The sequence below is a fragment of the Eptesicus fuscus genome, chromosome 2, assembly GCF_027574615.1.
Source record: "Eptesicus fuscus isolate TK198812 chromosome 2, DD_ASM_mEF_20220401, whole genome shotgun sequence".
NCBI lineage: Eukaryota > Metazoa > Chordata > Mammalia > Chiroptera > Vespertilionidae > Eptesicus > Eptesicus fuscus.
In genome coordinates, this window is record NC_072474.1 from 17,828,536 (window position 1) to 17,848,959 (window position 20,424).

The 20,424-nt window shown below is 37.3% G+C and overlaps 1 protein-coding gene across 3 annotated transcripts in view; it reads left to right on the forward strand.

The window, feature by feature from the left end:
- The window catches only part of ARHGAP21 (Rho GTPase activating protein 21), a 147,594-nt gene that overhangs the window by 70,744 nt on the left and 56,426 nt on the right, over nt 1-20,424 (forward strand). For all 3 annotated transcript variants that reach the window (XM_054725712.1, XM_054725724.1, XM_054725718.1), the window contains exons 5-6: nt 15,591-15,683; nt 18,729-18,807. In XM_054725712.1, coding sequence (XP_054581687.1) covers nt 15,591-15,683; nt 18,729-18,807 — 172 coding nt within the window. The remainder of the gene's footprint in view (nt 1-15,590; nt 15,684-18,728; nt 18,808-20,424) is intronic.

Consider the following 20,424-nt stretch of genomic DNA (forward strand, 5'->3'; position numbering starts at 1 on the left):
TCCTTCTAAAGCACGGTGGTACTAACGGAGCTCCGCGGATCTCTCCCGATGTCTTTGGGAAGGATCATTAGCTGAACCCCTTAGGATCCATTTTTAACTGTATTGATAGTTTAAACTGGTAATTAGGTAAATCTTCTCATTAGTTGCACATTTTATTTTTTTAGTATTTTTCAGTAGAACGACCACAGATGTCTAAAGTAGTCTCAGACATATTTTAGGAAGTAGGACTGATGGTGGTGGGGGTGGTGGTTGGTGGTAATGTAGGTAGTGGGGATAGCATGGTGGCAGCAGTGGCAGCTGCTTACATTGTGTCAGACAGTTTTCTGAGACTTCATGGATTCACTCACTTAATCCTCTCAACAACTTTCTGGGCTTAATAGTATTATCACTTCCATTTTTTAGATGAGGAAACTGAGGCACAAAGTTTTTACATCACTAGCAATTGGCAGTGTTGGATTACAAAATCAGGCAGTCTGGTTCTAGAGTTTCCTGTCAATTTCTACCATGGCTTCTCGGAAAGTTATTTACTCTCACATAATCCATTCTTGAAAACATGTAAGAAAGAGGTTCTGTTCCTTTCTTTGTGTGACTTCTTCCACTTAGTGTAATGTTTTTGAGGTTTCTATGATTGAGCCAAGTATCAGTACTTAATTTCATTTTATGGCTCAATAATATTCCATTGCATGTATATACCACGATTTGCTTATCCATACATGTATTGATGGACATTTAGGCTTTTTCAACTTTCTATTGTGATTAGTGCTGCTGTGAACATTTGTAAACAAGAATTTGTTTTGAGTTCCTGTTTTCAAATCTTTGGGGAATACATCTAGGAGTGGAATTGCTGCCTTATACAGTAATTCTATGTTTAACATTTTGAGGAACTGCCAAACTGTTTTCCACAGCAGCTGCACCATTTTTCATTCCCACTAGCAATGCTTGAGGGTCCTGATTTTTCCACATGCTCACCAATGCCTGTTATTTTTTGTTTTTGTATTATTGCCAACCTAGTGAATATGAAGTAGATCGCAGTATAGTTTTGCTTTTTATTTCCTTAGTAACTAGATGTTGAGCATATCTTCATGTGGTTGTTGGCCATTTGTATATTTTCTTTGGAGATGTGTCTAGTTAAGTCCATTGCCCATTTTGTTTGTTTGTTTTGTTTTGTTAATCCTCACCTGAGGATTCCATTGATTTTTTTTTTTTTTTTTTGGAAGAGTGAAAGATGGGGGTGGGGTGGGGAAAGAGACAGAGAGGGAGAGAGAAAGAAACATCGATGTGAGAGAGACACATCAATTGATTGCCTCCTGCATGCACCCCAACTAGGACTGGGGATTGTGCCTGCAACCAAGGTATGTGCCCTTGACTGAAATTGAACCTGGGACCCTTTAGTTCATGGTCAATGCTCTAATCACTGAGCCAAAACAGCTAGGGCCATTGCACATTTTTACAATTGTAAGTGTTCTTGATCTTAGACCATTATCAGATTCACATATATTTTCTTTTATTCCATAGTTATATTTGGAAAATTTTTTGTTTACATTTAATGTAATTAATTATATGTTTATTGTTTAAGCTCCTAATTTATTTTGAAATTTTTGTTTCTGTTTTGACTTTCTTAAATTTCTTTTCTCTTTTTAGATTAAACTAGAGGCCCAGTGCACAAAATCCGTGCACTGGTAGCGTCCCTAGTGGCTGCCAGCTGCTGGCCTGGGCCTCCCTCCCTTCCTCCTTTCCCCTGGCTGGCCCCGCCCCCTGGTCAAACTTCCGGACAACTCCTGATCGAGGAGACAATTTGCATACTATGCTTTTATTATATAGGATGATATATTGCCATTGGTTTAGTGTTTTTTCTAAAAATTATAATATGCAAGTTTATTAAAGTCTAATGCTAATTAACATTTTATTCTCCTCTGAAACAATGTAAGGATCTTAGAACATGTTATTAACTCTATTCTCACCTACCTACATGTTACCTTTATGTTGTGTTGCAATTCTTTCAGTTTTCGTTTTTCCTAAAAGGTCTTTGTTTTACCCTCATTTTTGAAAGATATGTTTTGCTGCTACAGAATTATAGGTTGATACTTTCTTCTAGCATGTTGAAGAAGATAGTATTTCACGCTCTTTTGCCTTCTACTCTTGTTAGTAAGATGTCATATTTTGACTTAATGGTTCTTTGAAGACAAACTTGTAAAGTATCTGCTGGTAAGATTTTCTTTATGTCTTTGGTGTTTGGCCATTTAGTAATATGATGAGTTCTGGATGAGAGTTTATCTTTCTTACTTGGGAATTATTTGAACTTCGTGTGTCTTTAGATGGATGTCTATCACCAGTTCTAGAAAATTCTCATCCAGAATCTCTTCATATATTATTTGTCCCTCTGTATCCTAGTGCTCTCTCTAATTCTTCTGGGGTCACAAACTTATTTTATATATTTTTTTCTTACTCTATCCCCCATGGCTCCAAAATTCTCAATTTTTTGGACTACATTTTTGATAATTTCTTCCAATATATTTTGATAATTTTCTTCTTAGCTGTTTAAGTTTTAAATTTTTATTGTAAGAATTTTTTTTAGGGTACTGCACCAAACCTGTTCAATCACTTCTTACACTTTTCACTTTACTATTTTTAGCCTTATTTTTCAAATTTCTTCAAACATGATAAGCAGAGTTATTTTATAATCTGTCTGGTAATTCCATTATCAGGAGTCTTTGTGGATTGTTTCTTTTGTTTGTTTGTTTTCTGCCTGGTCTAGCTTGGAGCTTTTTTTTTTTTCCTGTGTATATTTGACCATTTTATGTTTGTTGACCTTCAGAAATTATTACTGGAAATTCTTTGAGATCTCGGATAAAAATGCTGTTCTTCAAGTTGATTGGTTTTTTCTTTTATCCAGAGCCAGGCTATTACTTGATTTGGCCTACATATCGATGTATAGTTTGGCCTATAGCCATGTCTTAGAGATTTTTTTTTTTCTTCCTTTCTCCCTTCCCTACTTTGTACAGCACTAAGGAAGCTCTGGGGGTGGGACCATTATTTCCAGCTACCTTACTCCTAAGTGTGGGGAGAGTCTCCTGATAGATTCCTAACTAGACAGGACTTGGTCTTTTTCTTCTGCCTGCTGGATGTAGAAGCCCTTAAAATGAAAGCTCGTGTTCATTAGCCTGGACATAATGTTACATTGTTGATATAGTATTTGGGGGTATAATTTTCTGGTAGCTAGACATGCATATGTATACACTATGGTTCAAATATAAATTAGGCATTTCTTTATACTAAGTTTGCTAGTACATTGGTACTTCACTGGATGATTTGCTGCTCTTGTATTTGTCTTGTTAAAATGCCTTTAAATAATCTATGAATGTAGTCATAATAAAATCACCAAGTTACTAATATTTGTTGTTCACTATTGTTGGCAATGTTTTCTAATGTAAAAATGTTTAAGCTTATGTGCATATACACACACATTCACACATATATACATACAAAGATAATAAGTGATTCTGTATGTTGCTAGTAGCAAGTTAACTTCAGTATACCTATTTTGTTCCTTTTCATTTGATAGATGGGCTCTAGGGTCTTCTGTTTAAGGTTAGAACACTGGGGATCCTCAGATATAAAGGACAATGATGGCCAGGATATATGTAAATTTTGAAACTATGAATATATTTTTTGAAAAGATTGAAAGAACTTGAAACTTGCTTGAAAAAGAGATACGTGGGGAAAAAGGGGTTGCTGTTTTCACATTTGAAATGATACTTTATGCAAGATGAAGTAGATTGTTTGATATTTTACAATTAGTGAAAGATGCAGATAAACCCTTCCCTAATTTCCACACTTCACTTTGAAAATCCCAGGAAACCATATTTTGGAGACAGTTAATCTGAGTGATTGTTCATGCTCTGGGGTAAGCAAGTAGAGGTCTCCGTTTCCTCAACTACTCTTCCTGGGGGGAGGCGGCAGCAGCAGCAGCACCAACCTGATATGGGAAACAAGCATAAAGGATTGGTTATCTCTTGCCCAGAGGTCATTAGAATATGCAAAGTACAGTTTCCCTACATTCCCAGACTATTATGTTTATGAAACAAATGTTTTTATGTGAGAACAAAGATCATTAAGGATGGACACTGTCTTTTAACGTTGAATTTTCGGTGCCTAGTAAGCACCTGGTACACAGTAGGAGCTCAAATATTTGTTGAATCAATGAATTGAGTACCGGGAGGTGCCACCACCGAGACTTGGCACTGCTCCAAAATGACTGTGCCCGAAGCCCGAAAGTTAGCAGGTTAGGGTCTGCACCTCTGCTGCCGAGGAAAAGCTCGTCTCCGCTGCCCTCCTCCCTTCCTTTCACTTTTCTCCATCAGCCCTTCTGACACAGTGTTGGGGCACTTTAAATTTAGGAATCTTATTTCACATAGCTCCTGGATATGTAAGTAAACTAGAACAATAATCACCACAACATACTTCTGGACTTCAGTAGAAATTTGAGCATCATTTTTGTAAAACACACTAGGAAGGTAATCAAGTTAAATGGGAGCCAAAAAATAATTTCCACACTTCACTTAATCCCAGGAAACCGTATTTACAATAATGTGAAATGAAGGCACTCTGATTAGATTAAAATTGGCCTTGCCAGAAATCCAATTTTTTGTAGTAGATTTAAGACTTTGTAAGTTACACTGAGTTGAAGTTACTTTGTCAGAGTAGAAAAATAAGTGAGATTTTTTAAAAAAAATCTAAGGGTTCTAAACCTTAATAAATACGAAATCTAGGATTTCAGAACAGTAAGTGGAGATACTGAACAGTTGGGGCAGGAGGAGGAGAAAGTCCAGGAAAGGACCTGGCTGGAGTATTGGTGTTCTATACTGTCTTCTGGAAATAACTTCTCTCTAGAAATGTTATTCCAGGGGTGACCTGTGATTAGGTGACTTTGAGTTATCTTCCTAGCTGCTCCATAACTTGAGACCATGAACAGATACCACCTGGCTGGATAGCCCCGTTGTTTTTCCTGATAGTCTGCATTCAAAGTATGTGATTCATATTTTCAGGTAATATAAAGTTAATTTTTTATAATATAATATAATATAATATAATATAATATAATATAATATAATATAATATAATAGTTATGGTTCCAGCCTCCAAAGTTTAACAGATAACTTTTTGCCTTTGGTGTAAAATCAGAATAGAAATATTTGGGTGTGAATGTGAAATATATTCAATCTAGAAATATATTTCCGGTTGTTTATTCATTCACTTAGCAAACATTTGTTGAGTCACTGCCATGAGCCATTCACTAAACTAATTGCTGGGAAGGGAGCAATGTGACCTCTCACCTCACTTCCTTCAGATAGCTGTTCAAATATCACCTGATCATTTCATAAAAATAGTATTACAGCCCTGCCTTTCACTCTTCCTTCCTTCTCACTCTGCTTACTAAGACTCCATAACACTTACCACCATCTCTTACACTAATCATTTCTTGTTGAACATTTGCCTGTCGCCATTGGAATGTAGAACAGGAAGTTTATTGGTTCATGACTTTTTTCTTAAAACCGAGAACAGTTTCTGGCATGTATACCAGGCTCTGGCTTTAAGAAGCTCCTATTCTGGTGGAGGATGAAAGTACAAAATAATTATATGAGTGCAAAATCTGTATGTACAGTTGTTACAGGATCACAGCCCAGGGAATCATCTAACCACCAGGGAAGGGCTCTCAGGTGGGGTGTCCTTTGTGATGTTGACAGATAAATAGGATTTTATCAGGAAGAAGGAAAAGCAGTATTCCAGAACAGATGTCACATTTACCTAGATTGGGAGGTAGGACTTGGGGATGGACTATATGTCACCAGTTAAGGATAATTTGTGGAGGATTATGCTTAGCTTTTCTGGCATGAATAAATGGATATAAATGAATGGATAGATGGAGGTGGCATTAACTGAAGGATACTGGAGGGGAAACATACCCACCTCTTCTGCTGGAGAAATGAGTTTAGTTTGGGATTAGTTGCATTTCAGATGCTTGTAGAATGTTCAGTACTTACTTCAGAATTTGGGTGTGAAGCTCATAGGGGTTGAAAGTAGATCTGGAAGTCATCATTATATATATTACTAGAGGCCCGATGCACAAAATTCATACATAGGTAGGGTCCCTTGGCCTGGCCGGAGATCAGGGCCAATCTGTGGGGCAACCAGCGGGGTGATCGGGGCCCCCTGCTGGTACCCGCCTTGGCTGGTCTGGGGCCTGCGGGCTGGGGGCAGCTCCTGCATTGAGCATCTGCCCCTAGTGGTCATTGCGCATCATAGCGTTCCGCCGTTTAGTCAGTTTGCATATTAGGCTTTTATTATATAGGATAATTAAGTCCTAGGCGTAAATGGAGCCATACACAGAGAGCATGAAGACATACAGGGTAAAGATAAGACCCTAGGGAAGCAACATCTGAGAGATGGTCAGGAAGAAAAATCGGAAAGGAAATCTGAGGGGAATTTTGGGAAGGTATGAGGACAACCAAGAGGAGCTGGTGACTTACTAATTAAGAGGTGATGATTTTAAGGGGTGCGTGGATAACTTTTGTTATTTGCTATTGAGAACTCAATAGGATGGGGACTAAAAAGTACTGTTGGACTGGACCTGACAAGTAGCACATTGGTAAGGTTACTGAGAAGAGTTCAGTACAGTGGACAGAAGGGATGAGAGAACCAAGTATTAGTGGTTTGGAACATAAATTAGAGCAGTGAACCTCAATGACTATGGGAGTGGAGGATGGGCAAATGTCCCTTGGGGACATTTGTCAGTGCCTGAAATCCAGAAGGCAACCTTGAAGGAATGGGAATTAAAATGCAAGCAAGAGGCTTTAGTGAATAGTGTCAAGAACTCAGCTGAACCGGGAAACTCTCAGTCAGTGGGTTATGGGTAATAGCAGGTCAAGAACAAGAGCAGGCAGCACATGGTTAGAATTCTCCACAGTTAGAGTTGGCAAATCGAATGCTTTGAAAGGTCAAGGGAGAAAGGAAGTTGAGGTTATTGGTGAGTTTTATTGAAATAGTCATCCATGGGTAATCCTAGTAAGAAAGAAAGTGATTTCTGGAGGGAGACTGGTAGTCTTGGAGAATAGGGAGGGCTGAAAGGATAGGAAGGTCTTGATAGAGTCGAGGAGCAAGTTTAATGGGTTAATGGGTGGATCGATGGTAAAGTCAGAGATGGAAAGATAGTTGCTGGTGTTTAGGTTACTATAATAATTGTTTCTGGGATTGCAGAGAAATTAAATCTAACTCAACAGGAATAACAGGGCTATGAATTTAGGTGTGATACATACATAGTTTGTGAAATTCCTGAAACTCTGATTTAGAGAGAAAAAAAACTTCAAATACTCCAGAAGGCAGATCCCAGGACTGTTTTGTTCATTGTAGGATAATTGGCACCTGGCACATGGTCAGAGCTTAGTAAATATTTGTTGAATGAAAGGCACCCTTCTAGAGTCTTTGTTGCTCAGGTGGCTTATAATACCAGAACATTTTGTTTCACGTCTGACACCTAGTGGTATTGTGCTCAAATTACAATTAAGTGGCAGCATTTTCTTTCTACTGTGAAGGAACTTGTACAGATCAATTGTACAACAACTGATTCTGTTCCTGAAACAAATTTCCGAGTTGGTTTGGGGCAGTTTTACTGCTAGCATTTCCAGGGCTATAATTTGAACCCGCCAGCAGTAAATATTATTTGAGCATCTACTATATGCCAGGCACTATTTTATGTGTTTGAGATTTGCATGGAGGGTATGTTCTCTTGCATATGTGAACTCACTGAATTTGAATACATAGCCTGAGCATTCCATTGGGAATTTAATTTAGGATACTACTGTGATTTTACACATGAAGCCTTTCTAAATTTATTTCTCAGCTTTTGGTGCTATCATCTCCATGTCATGACTTGCTGATTTTCCTTAATGTTGAGTCAGCATTTAGGAAGCTGAACGTAGGATTGAGTTTGTTGTCTGTTTACGTTATCCATCCTGAGCATAATACTACATACTCTGGAGAACCATGGGCGATTTCCAGAGTATGTAGTTGTTGTCATTACTTTTCAAAAAAAAAAAAAAAAAGTAAAATTCTTATTTGTTAGTGGTGCATACTGAATATTTAAAGGATTTATGAATGAATAGATGTGATATCTGGAATTTGCTTTAAAATGTTTTAGGAAAATGAAGAGTAGTGTAAATGAAACAAATTGTTAGATTTTTAATAATTAGTTGTATTCATGGGGGGTTATTCTACCTTTTTCTTTACTTTTGTGCATTGGGCATTTTCCACAGTAAAAAGGGAAAAAAAATTAGATGAGTGTGGGTTGAAAGGAAGTTTATCATGATTAAGTTAGAACATGGTCTGTTTATTTCATTTCGCCCTATTTGGTATTACTTGAAAATCAGGTTGAGTAGAGAAAGAGTATGTTTTTGCTTATAATACATAGAATGTGATTGAGACTTGTCAGGTGGCCTTCTACTGACAGTGTCCAGAGATTATTGGAATTTTGGGTCTGAAGCTCCTGCTAATTGTTAAAACTAGTAGATTGGAGACTTGGGAGATTTAAAGTACTAGCCATCACCCTGGAAAATGGGAGCCTCTTAAGTGGAAATTTGTGGAGCGCCTAGATTTAATAAGCTGGCATATATTTTTTTTCCCTTAGTGCTTCTGCCCTTTATCAGAGGGAAAAAGTACCTAATAATGTGCCGTCCTAGTCTTCTGAAATTGGATTCTGCTTAATTCTTTATCATCTAGGATGTATTTATCATATGAAACCTAGGGATTTTTTATGCTAGGCAATGTGTCTCTATTAAATTCTTAAGATAATTATGTGTGCCCATCAGTAAATCCAACCCCCACAATAAAAATTAGAAGCCTATTTTCAATAATAAAAAATAATCATTATGAAATATTTCAGGCAAACAGAAAATATAGGGGAAAATGTAACGTCTAAATGCTTGCCATCTCAGCCTCTCTCATCCATGCCTCTCATACATGTCTTCCCCCACCAGAGCTCCTAGGCATAACTGACTGTAAGCATATATTTTATACTACTCTCCACATTTTTTTTTTCCCCTAGAGCTAGTCATGAGCCTGAATTTGGTGCTATTACTCCTGTTTGTTTGTTTTTGCCTTAGTGGATCCATAATTCCTAACTTATGCTCAATAAATTCTACATGCCCCTTTTTTATTATGGCAATCTATTATCCATCATGGAGAAGTAAAGATCATTTTTTATCATTCAGACTTAACTTTGATATTACTTTAATCTCCATTACAGTTTCATTTATTTTTGGTCTGAAAATAGATATTAATTTCAGCAAGCTATTTAATTGATTTTCTTTAAATAATTGATGCCTGGAGCTCTAATGTTCTATTACGTGATGTGCCTCTTCAGCTTTCCACTTTGTGGAGAGTGTACTTTTTCCAGGGCTAATTTATAACTCACATTGAAGCAGTTTAATTTCAACTGCCTTCTCTTGTATAGAGATAGAGTTGTTGTTTTTTTACAGCAAAGAAATTAATAAATAAAATACCTAAAAAGTAACTTATAATAAAAGCAGAGAAAATTTATTCTCATTAAAAAAATTTAATAGCATGTTTGAGAACTCTGAGAGAGAAGGGGGAGAAAAAGCTTAATCTCGGTGATAGCCATTATTTTTATTTCTTTACTTTTGGTTAAAATATGGGTATTTCTTTGTGTAATGGATATATTTTTTCAATCTGTTAAGAAATATATTTCTCATGTCCCCAGAAATATAGGATTCCCTGACCTAGGCTTATCTATTCTTCTATGGAACTTCATTACAGGGCTCTTTAATTTTGAAATAAATTAAATGTTGCAGGTGATTCTGACCTTAGCACTCTTCACAGAAGAGGGTCATTCGTGATTTAAATCATCTTTCTGACTGACAAAGCCCAAGGTCCAAAGATGAAGCACTCTGGATTTAGACCCCAGTCTCTTTGAAAATGGGTGTGTATGTAGTTCCTGTTATGCGGGAAATATTTTAGTATAGTCTTTCTTACTTTTCTACCTTCTTTTCTTTAGTCTTTTTTCTTTTTTTCCTTTGGTCAGCATTCTAGGCTTCCCCATAGTGTGACAATTGAGGTTGTATACTACCTCAACCAGTCTTTATCCAGCCCTTGCTGTGTGATAAGCACTCTGACCCCGATCACCACTGATCTGTATGTAGACCTTCTGAAGGTTTATCATGAGATAAACATAGTAACTAACATTTATTAAAGATCTACTTGTATTGGACATTATGTGAGCATTTTAGTGGATTATCTATTTTTAATACTGAGAGCAACCTTACTAGGTAGGAATCCTATATAATAAAGAGCTAATATGCAAATGGTCCCCGTGTCCTCCTGCCCTTGCACCAGGGCCGGGGGACCTGAGGCCGCACCCCCAGCCCCAGCTCCCGGAGCCAGGGGACCTGAGGCTATGTCCCCCTCCCTGCGGGGCCTGACGGGGGTGGGGCCGGCCAGGTCTGGGTCTCGCGTGATTTCAAGGTGTGTGGGGGTGGGCAGGGACTTGACTCTGGGTCCAGCGGCGTGCTGCAGACTCTGACAGGAGGGAGATTTTCATATGCATTTTACTAATTTTCTTTCATCTCTGACACTTCTATTATAGAGAATGGGCAAATAACAATATTAAAATATTTCCTCTAATTAATTCCCTTTTAATGTGCATGAATTTTGTGCACCGGGCCACTAGTAAATAAATATTTGTCTAATTGCTCTAGCTGGTTTGGCTCAGTGGATAGAGAGTCAAGCCTGCGAACTGAAAGGTCCCAGGTTCGATTCCAGTCAAGGGCACATGCCCAGGTTGTGGGCTCGATCCCCAGGGGGGGACTTGCAGGAGGCAGCCGATCCACCATGATTCTCTCTCATCATGGATGTTTCTATCTCTCCCTCTTCCTTCCTCTCTGAAATCAATAAAAATATAAAAAAATAAATTAAAAAATTCACTTTGAGATATGGTTGCCTAATAAAATACAGGAGGCTATGGATTACATTTGAATTTCTGATAGGTAACTAATAATTTTCAATACAAGTATGTACCAAATATTGTGGAATCTGAAAATCCTACTTGGAAAATAAGTGGTAGAGCCGAGATTTTAAACCATATAGTCAGGTCACAGGGCCCACGCTCTGACCTACTTACTACATGATACTGGAAATGGAGAATAAAAATCATGTCTACCTGCTTGTTTATCCAATGTTTGTTTGGCAGCTACTACCTAAGGGTGTCTCAAAAAAATGTACACACACTTTAACAACTGATAGCTCAATTTTGAAAATGAAATATATTTTAATAAACACTGCCTTTATAATTATTCAAAATGTCATGTAAGATTATTGTATTTTTACTTCCTTTTTCTCAAATATAGAAAGATTTAATTACATGTGGGTGCTAAAAGGAAACATTTTCCTTTTCTTTTGATAAGGTCAAGGAAATGACACATGAATAAGGTATTTTAACTGTCCCTTGTGTTCTTAAAAAAAAAACACAAAAAATTATAAAATACAGATGTAGAATTGAAGAGGCTTTTGCTAAGAATTGCCAGGGAAGCCATCTGACGCTGCCAAATTGTCATGCAGAAGTGAGGAGTCATTTTTCCTGGAGAATTGCCAGAATTCAAGATCAAGCTCTTAGTTTTTCATATCTAGAAACTGATTTACAAAAAATTAAGACACAAGAGCAATGATGGCGAACCTCTGACACGCGTGTCAGCACTAAATATTTAGTTTTTGGTTTATTAAATACAATTATATATAACAATTATACATTTATGTTATTTAAACTATAAATATTGTGAAATAATGTTTTTTCCTCAAAGTGACACACTACCCAAGTTATGCTCAGTTTTTTGGCGAAGTTTGACACACCAAGCTCAAAAGGTTGCCCATCACTGCACAAGAGATTGAATAATACACTTTAAACTTGATACCATGGCTTTCCAATTCCAGTAGAATTGCAAAGAGCAAATATTAAAAAGAAGACTGTTCAAATTAATGAACCAAGTGTTTAACTCAAGACTTGGAGTTAAAGAATATGGAAATTGAGGAGACGCATATTTCGTAGTGACCCAGCCTGTAATTAATGGATATCTATGGGAAATTTTTTCTGTGCTATAGGTGATATCTAGGTAGTAATAGCAAGTCAGAATTTTGGAGAATGTCCAGAAAGGAAAGCCCAGAAACAAGAATCAAAAGTATAGGTTTCAGCAGATATAATAGGGCTTGCTATAGGATTGGGCTCTTTTTTAGTCTATTTCATATTTCATTTAGTTTACTCATATGTTTTCAGGCATAGCGTATTGAGGGACTTGTCATTGGCAAAGTGTCAATTTTTTACACAAGTAGTCATTGCAAAATTAGCATTTCCTTTATTGAATTTAGAATCAAATTATTTTGGACTACATCTATTCGGTATAAGTAAAATTTTCTATCAAAAATTTCAAAAGTCACTACATTGCTACTCAGCCAACTTTTTATTATTTTGTAGAATTCATTAATGGTCATTGACATTTTATATTTTTAAATAACTAAGTCTGGTGTTATCACCTTTGGGACACAGTAGACTAGAAGACATTCATAAGAAAAATGTTTCTTCTTTTTATTATATAAATTTTTTCATGCAAGCAATGACCTGATACAACAAAACTTATTAAACCCTCAAGTCTCGAGCCAAGAGAAAATAGATGGTTTACCTAATGCCACCTGTTGTAAAGGCTGAGTTGGCCAGCAAGGGACCTAGCCTGATTACCAATTTGATGAGAATTAAGTATTTGCATCCTTTCTAAGTAATTGTAAGTGGACTGTCTACTTGTATTCCGTAAAGCCTGACAAATGAATAAGTAACTCAGTTCCTTTTGAAGCAGCATGAAGCACCACGTTCACATTCCAGCCTGGGTTCAAATCCCTGCTCTCTTCGCAAGTAGTCAGTCTCTGCTTCTTCCTCAGTACCGTGTGGTATTGGGATCACAGCGCCCATCGTGAAGACTCGTGAGAATTAATAAGTTTACTCATTAATTGAATAATGACTTATGGAACGCCTGCTCTGTGTCAGGTTTTGTCATAGGTGTCATGGATATAAGGGAGCATGACAAAATCCCTGCTCTTCAATCTAGTGGGAGAGACATACAACCAATATGTAAGCAAATAAAAATGTAATTTCAGGTAGTGAGTGATAGCTTTTATGAAAGAAAATAAAGCATGGCATATACAGAAAAATTCCCCCAGCTTTTTAAAAAAACTTTTTCAGAGTATAGCTTCTTGATTCACCAATTAACATGTTGCTATGTTTGCTTTATCCATGTTTGCGTCTGGGTGTGTGGGTATCTTGGTTTATTTTCCCCCCTCAAATCATTTGAAAATAAAGTTGCAGATATAATTAGTCCCTAAGAACTTTAAGAATTAGGACATTCTTCTATGTAGTAGGAATTTGACTATTATTAGTTCTCTTTTTCCTCCTAAACCTCATGGAGAAAGCACTCATGGTTGTCTGTCATAACTGTCATCGCTAATCAGAAGTGACAAAAAGATTTACAATATTTTCATGTTATCTGAATATAGAGAGAAGGCTGTATGGAATTTCCTTGGGAAGATATCTGATATATATTTAATGTAGATTTATAGTATTTAAAATTGGATGAGATATTTTGAAAGTGTGTTTTTATAACCATTCAAAATTTTAATTATTGAGAACATAAAAATATGACACTCATCCTCATTTAAGCTGTATGCAAAGAAGAGTGGAAATATACATTTACTGAGGAATTACTTCAATTACATGCCATGCCGAGAGCATTCTAATGTTAGCACATTTAGTCTTCTGAGAACCCCTTGAGGAGTATAAAAACATAGAATAATTATCTATATTATAGGAAAAAAGTAATTATTTCTTTATGTAAAAATGTTTACTTAATTGCAATTGAACTATCAAATAACAAAGTAAGGATTTGAGTCCATATCTACGGGCTTCTAAAACACAAGCAATTTTCACTAAACCCTGTTGTTTTTTTAGTACGTGAGCTAGTCGTTCACTAATTAGGAAGACTTCTTTCCGAGTAAATAACTAAGTATGTAAGGGGAGGTATTGATCAATATTCCTTTCCTGGGAACCTTCTTTTGGGCCACTTTTGTGATATACCATGATAATAAAAATTCAGTTTTATATGGCAATCATTATGAATTCTTTATTTGCATCCAATCATTTTCTGCCTTGCATTGCTATTTAACAAGTATTATTCTGTTACTCCATGCATGTGTCTGTCATATTCTTCTTTAAGGTCAAGGCTGTGGTTCTCAAACTGGAGTGTGTTTCACAGTCACCTCAGAGTTTCCGACTCAATAGATCTGGGGTGGGGTCCAAAAGTTTGCACTTGTAACGCATTCCCTGATGAGAGTAATGCTGCTGGTCTGGGGCCACTGAGAATCACTGTCTCCCGCTTTTTGTGTGTGTTTCCCTTTTTGTTCCCCATTCTACTTACCACGATGCTTATCATTTGGCTTAAATGTCCTCTTATCTGTGAATTTTTCCTTGGCTTCTAATTTACTTAAACTGTTAGTTGGTCTCAAACATTAGTATGTGTAAGGATCATCTGGAACACTTGTTGTCCCAGCAGGTTTCTGATTGGACCCGGAACATTGGTTTTTAGCAAGCACCTTAGATGTTACTGTAGATGGTTCATGGACAGCAATTTATGAAATACTTGACTCACAGAGGTGATTGTGTGCTCCTCGTAGTCAGGACTGTATGTGTTTTATACTACACTGAGTGGCCAGATTATTGTGATCTCTGAACGCATAATAATCTGGCCACTTAGTGTATATCCTATATAATAAAAGGCTAATATGCAAATTGTCCCCTCGACCAGGAGTTCAACCAGCAGGCAGACCGGCCAACCGCCCATGTCCCCTCCCCTGGCCAGGCTGGCCAGACCCCACCCATGCACGAATTCATGCACCAGGCCTCTAATATATATATACTGAGTGGCCAGATTATTATCCGTTCAGAGATCATAATAAACTGGCCACTCAGTGTATAGTGCCATTCTTTGTTTGTATGTTTCTCTCCCACCAGAATCCTTAAGGGGGAAGGACTGTGCCTTATTCGTTGTTATAACTTAAAGCTTATTTAGCACAAGGCAAGATTAAAAAGCGGTAGTGAGTAGTGCCTGTGTAATCTACCTATGACCTTGGAGAATTTACTTAATCTCTCTGAGCTTCAGTTTCCTCTTTTTATGCAATGGTGATAGTAATACTTACTTGCTATGGAAATTAGCTCTCAGGTGTGCACAGTACTTAGTGTAGTAATTTACATACAGAATGTACCCAGTAAATGGACACTATTACTATTGTTGTTTTATGGAAGAAGCAAAATAATAGTTTGAATTAGTGAAAACTCCTAAATTATGATTTTAGTATACAAATTTAGGCTATGTTTTTAATACTCATTCAAAATCGTTAATTGTTTCAATTAAATTACTTTTTACATTTTGATATTTCAATAAAATATTGTGAAATTAAACTATGCCTTGGGTTTTATTTTCTCTCCACAGGAAAACAAAGAAACCGCTTGGAACCAATGGATACCATATTTGTTAAGCAGGTTAAAGAAGGAGGACCTGCTTTTGAGGCCGGATTATGCACAGGTGCTGATATTCTTCTTCACACACCTTTTTATTTCTTTTTCACTCCATTGTTTTCTTCTTCCATATTTCACTTCCTAATTTTTCTTTAATTATACTTTTGCCTGTTTCTGCCTTTTCTTCACATCTATTATTACTATTTTTTGAAACCTAATTGATTGTTTCTTGGTACCAAAATAGATGGGTTTGAACAGAAATAACTTAATGTAAATTATAAATTGTGGGCAGTTTGGGTTATCACTCAGATAATGGACTCTCAGAGGCCCTTTTAAAGAACCTATTTTGCACACATTTCCTTTTTTAAAAATATGTATTTTTATTGATTTCAGAGAGGAAGGGAGAGGGAGAGAGAGATAGAAACATCATTGATGAGAGAGAATCATTAATCTGCTGCCTCCTGCACTCCCCACACTGGGGTTCGAGCCCGAAACTCAGGCATATGCTCTGACCAGAAATCATTCTGTGACCTCCTGGTTCATAGGTCAACCACTGAGCTACACTGGCCGGGCTGCACACATTTTATTTTGACAACATCAGCCAGGCTGCACACATTCATTTTGACAAAAGATTACAAGGTAGGAAAATGATGAAGGTATTTGTTGACATAATTGAAATAATTTTCTTGGATCTCCTAGTTCTGAAAGTACCTCATCTGAATTAATTAATTTACACCACAAAAAGTAGCTTAACTCTTTAATGCAGTGCAAACCTAGCCTCATGTATAGGTATCAGAGAATATAATCTGATAGCTGTTTGTTCTAAAATGTTTTGTGATTTTAATAAAAACTAAGTAGAGATTTCATTTATATTCTTGCACACTCTAAATAAGTTATTATTTTCTGTTGTTTTTGAATATGAAATAATTTAAAATGGGTATTAGTAAAAAACTATCTTTTATTAGCTTTTGAATAAAATGTCTTTTTAGCTACAGAAAATTTCAAATATCAGTAGTGAGTGTCATTGCTAAGATTTATTAGGGTGCATTGTTACCTACCTTTATTACTTACCTTAATTGTCTCTTTCATCACACTTAAAGTAAGCCTAATTTCAATATCAGTAATATGTATAATGTGCATGTGAGTGCACATATGGGATTCCATTTCCAAGAAGGTATCACCCATCACATTCTAAGCCTCACAAGGTTGAGAAGATAAAATGGAGATACTGTGATAAGCACATACAAAGGACATTTTTTCCTTTATTCCTTTTTTGCCTGTCCTTTTTCTCCCAGTCTTTTCCTTTCTACTCCCCTGAGTTTTTCTGAGTAATCCAAATGTCTGTTTCCCTATTAAAATGAAGAACACATTAAACCATGTGCATACTCATATTTAAGTTCTGTCATACAGTGCTAATCAATAAACTAAATAGCTTGGGAGAATACTACAAGTAAATAAGCTGTATAGAATTAGCACCAAGGTACTAAAACAGTTGTTTAAGTTTATTGAATAATGTTTCTCTGTCACAAATCACAGAGTAAACAGGAAAACTACAACTCAGAAAATAGCTGATAGAGGCATAAATAGAGCTATGGTCACTCAGTGACTATACCTTTTGAGGTGTCTAAATTCATCAATGACTAGACCTCTTATTTAAAACACTAGAGGCCCGGTGCACGAAATTCGTGCACGGAGGGGGGTTGTCCCTCAGCCCAGCCTGTACCCTTTCCAATCTGGGACCCCTCAAGGGATGTCTGACTGCCCGTTTAGGCCCGATCAAGGATCGGGCCTAAACGGGCAGTCGGACATCCCTCTCACAATCTAGGACTGCTGGCTCCCAACTGCCTGCCTGCCTGCCTTCCTGATTGCCCCTAACCGCTTCTGCCTGCCAGCCTGATCACCCCCTAACCACTCTGCTGCCAGCCTGTTTGCCCCCAACTTCCCTCCTCTGCCGGCCTGGTCACCCCTAACTGCCCTCTCCTGCAGGGTTGATCACCCCCAACTGCCCTCCCTTGCAGGCCAGGTGCCTCCCAACTGCCCTCTCCTGCTGGCCATCTTGTAGTGACCATCTTGTGTCCACATGGGGGCAGGATCTTTGACCACATAGGGGCAGCTATATTGTGTGTTGCAGTGATGATCAATCAGCATAGTACTCTTTTATTATATAGGATAGAGGCCTGGTACAGGGGTGGGGGCCAGCTGGTTTGCCCTGAAGGGTGTCCCTGATCAGGGTGGGGTTCCCTTGGGGCATGGGGCGGCCTGAGCGAGGGGCCTGTGGTGGTTTGCAGGCGGGCCACGCCCCCTGGCAACGCAACAGGAGACTCTGGTATCTGGAATTTATTTTCCTTCTACAATTGAAACTTTGTAGCCTGGAGCAGAGCCAAGCCTGGGGCTCCCTCCGAGGCCCGCAACCATTTGTGTTGGGGTTATAATTGAAACTTTGTAGCCTTAAGCGGGTGGGCCTGGCCAGGGTGTGTGGAAAGCTTTGCTTCCCCTGTTGCCGGCAGCAACCCTGGCCTGCTCTCTCAAGCTCCATTCTGCCGCCATTTGTTTGAATTTGTTTACCTTCTATAATTGAAACTTTGTAGCTTGAGTGGACGCTTAGGCCTGCAATGGCTGGCAGAAAGCTTGGCTTCCTCTGTTACCTAGGAAACCTTGCTCTCTGTGGCTGTAGCCATCTTGGTTTGGGTTAATTTGCATACTCGCTCTGATTGGATGGTGGGCGTGGCTTGTGGACGTGGCTTGTGGATGTGTCGGAGGTATGGTCAATTTGCATATTTGTCTATTATTAGATAGGATGGCTAGCCTATATAATAAAAGGCTAATATGCAAATTGTCCCCTCGACCGGGAGTTCAACCAGGGGGCAGGGCCGGCCAGCCAATCGCCCACAGCCCCTCCCCCGGCCAGCACCCACCTGTGCATGAATTCGTGCACCAGGCCTCTAGTATTTCATAAGAAGCCAGATATATTAAAGTTTAGATTTATTTTTAATGAGCAAGGATACATTAAAAAATAAGTGTGTTACTCAAGACATATTTCAAAAGTATTCAGAAGTGACTTTCTTTAGAAATTCTTCATGTGATTTTTATTTTTTTTAAATTTTCTTTGAAGGTGACCGAATTATAAAAGTCAATGGAGAAAGTGTTATTGGAAAGACCTATTCCCAAGTAATTGCTTTAATTCAGAACAGGTAAGATTCTTGAAATACAATTAATTTTGCCAAAGATGGGTTTTGTAAATCAGTGGAGCAAATAGATTGAATACAACATTGTACTTCTGTAGGAAATTGGTGTGATGTGGAGATGTGGAACTTTCTCTTAAAGTGGATAACGCACTTGGGAATTGCCAGGAAGAAACTTGGAGGATAGCTTAGTTGGTAGCTTTGCTTTGACAGTTTTATCAAACGTGATTAAAATCCTTTAGAGTCTAACAGGCATGCACTTTAGATTTTCTGTAAGTTTCCCACTTTTATTTGAAGTGACAAATGTTAATTTGTTTACAAAAATATATAAATAAATGCATACATAATTGATTTTAAAACCTCTTACTGCCCTGGTTCGTGTGGCTTAGTTGGTTGGGCATGTCCCATGCACCAAAAGGCTGGTGGTTTGATTCCCTATCAGAGCACATACCCAGGTTGCAGGCTCGATCCCCAGTAGGTGGGGCGAATGAGGCAGCCGATCAATGTTTTTTTCTCTCTTCCCCTTTCTCTCTCTCTCTCTCTAAAATCAATAAAATTGTATTTAAAAAACAAACAAAACCTCTTAGTAATCTTCAAATAGCTTATTGAATAATATTCCTTGGCTCAAATTTATTCATTTGTTTTAACAAATATAGCAAGAAATTATCTTTTTAATCCATTTGTCTGCCTGCATTGTGCCGAATGATAGAATTTTGAGTTTTAAAGCTTAAATAAATATTTGTAGAGTGACTATCTATAAGACCTCAAAGATAGTTTAGTTCTACACTCTTTTCCTCTACCACACACCTAGAAAAATTTTTTAAATTACAAATAAAGAAATTGAAAGCCAAAAAGGTTACCATATTGAATTTCTGTCAAGAGTATGCATGAATCTGGGGTCTAATTTCTAGATAATCACTACTGTAGGTTTTTCCCAGATTAAGATATATTAACTTTTAGATTATATAGTGCCTTATATTATCCATCCCCACCTGCCTGTAATTAAGTTGAAGATTTTTATTTTATAAAGATATCTATCAAGTTTCTCTAACGATGTCTGAGACTATAATCTGTTAATTACACAGATGCCCTAATATATTGTCATTTTTACAATTAGATAATGTGATCATGACTTATTGATCTCAGAGTATTCTTACTATTTTAATATATCATGACAATCTTAAAGAAAGCAAATCTTAAATCTAGCCTCTCATGTTGAAGTCTAGGTGTTTCTTACAGTGATACTAATTGATCTTAGAGTATTGAGGAGCCTTGGGGACTGGTGAAGCATCTGAAGTCTCTCCAGAGGCAGTGGGGAGATCTACCCCAAATTTCTTTTTCTTCGAAATAATTTAGATCATCGTAGATATACCAATATATTTTGTCAGCCTGCATTTTGAGGACTTTTAGTGTATTTGTTAACATATCTTCTTTAAAAATAGGCTTTTCCAAGTGACCATAACTATAATCTTTGTTTCCCTCAAAATCCACATTATTTATTTATTTTCGTTATTGGTGCAGTTCATCTTTCAAATGAAATAACATTCTTAATTTTTTAGCCAATGAAGCAATTTGAAAAATAGAGAAATCCTGATTTTTCATGATCCTATTTTCTTTCTTATTTTT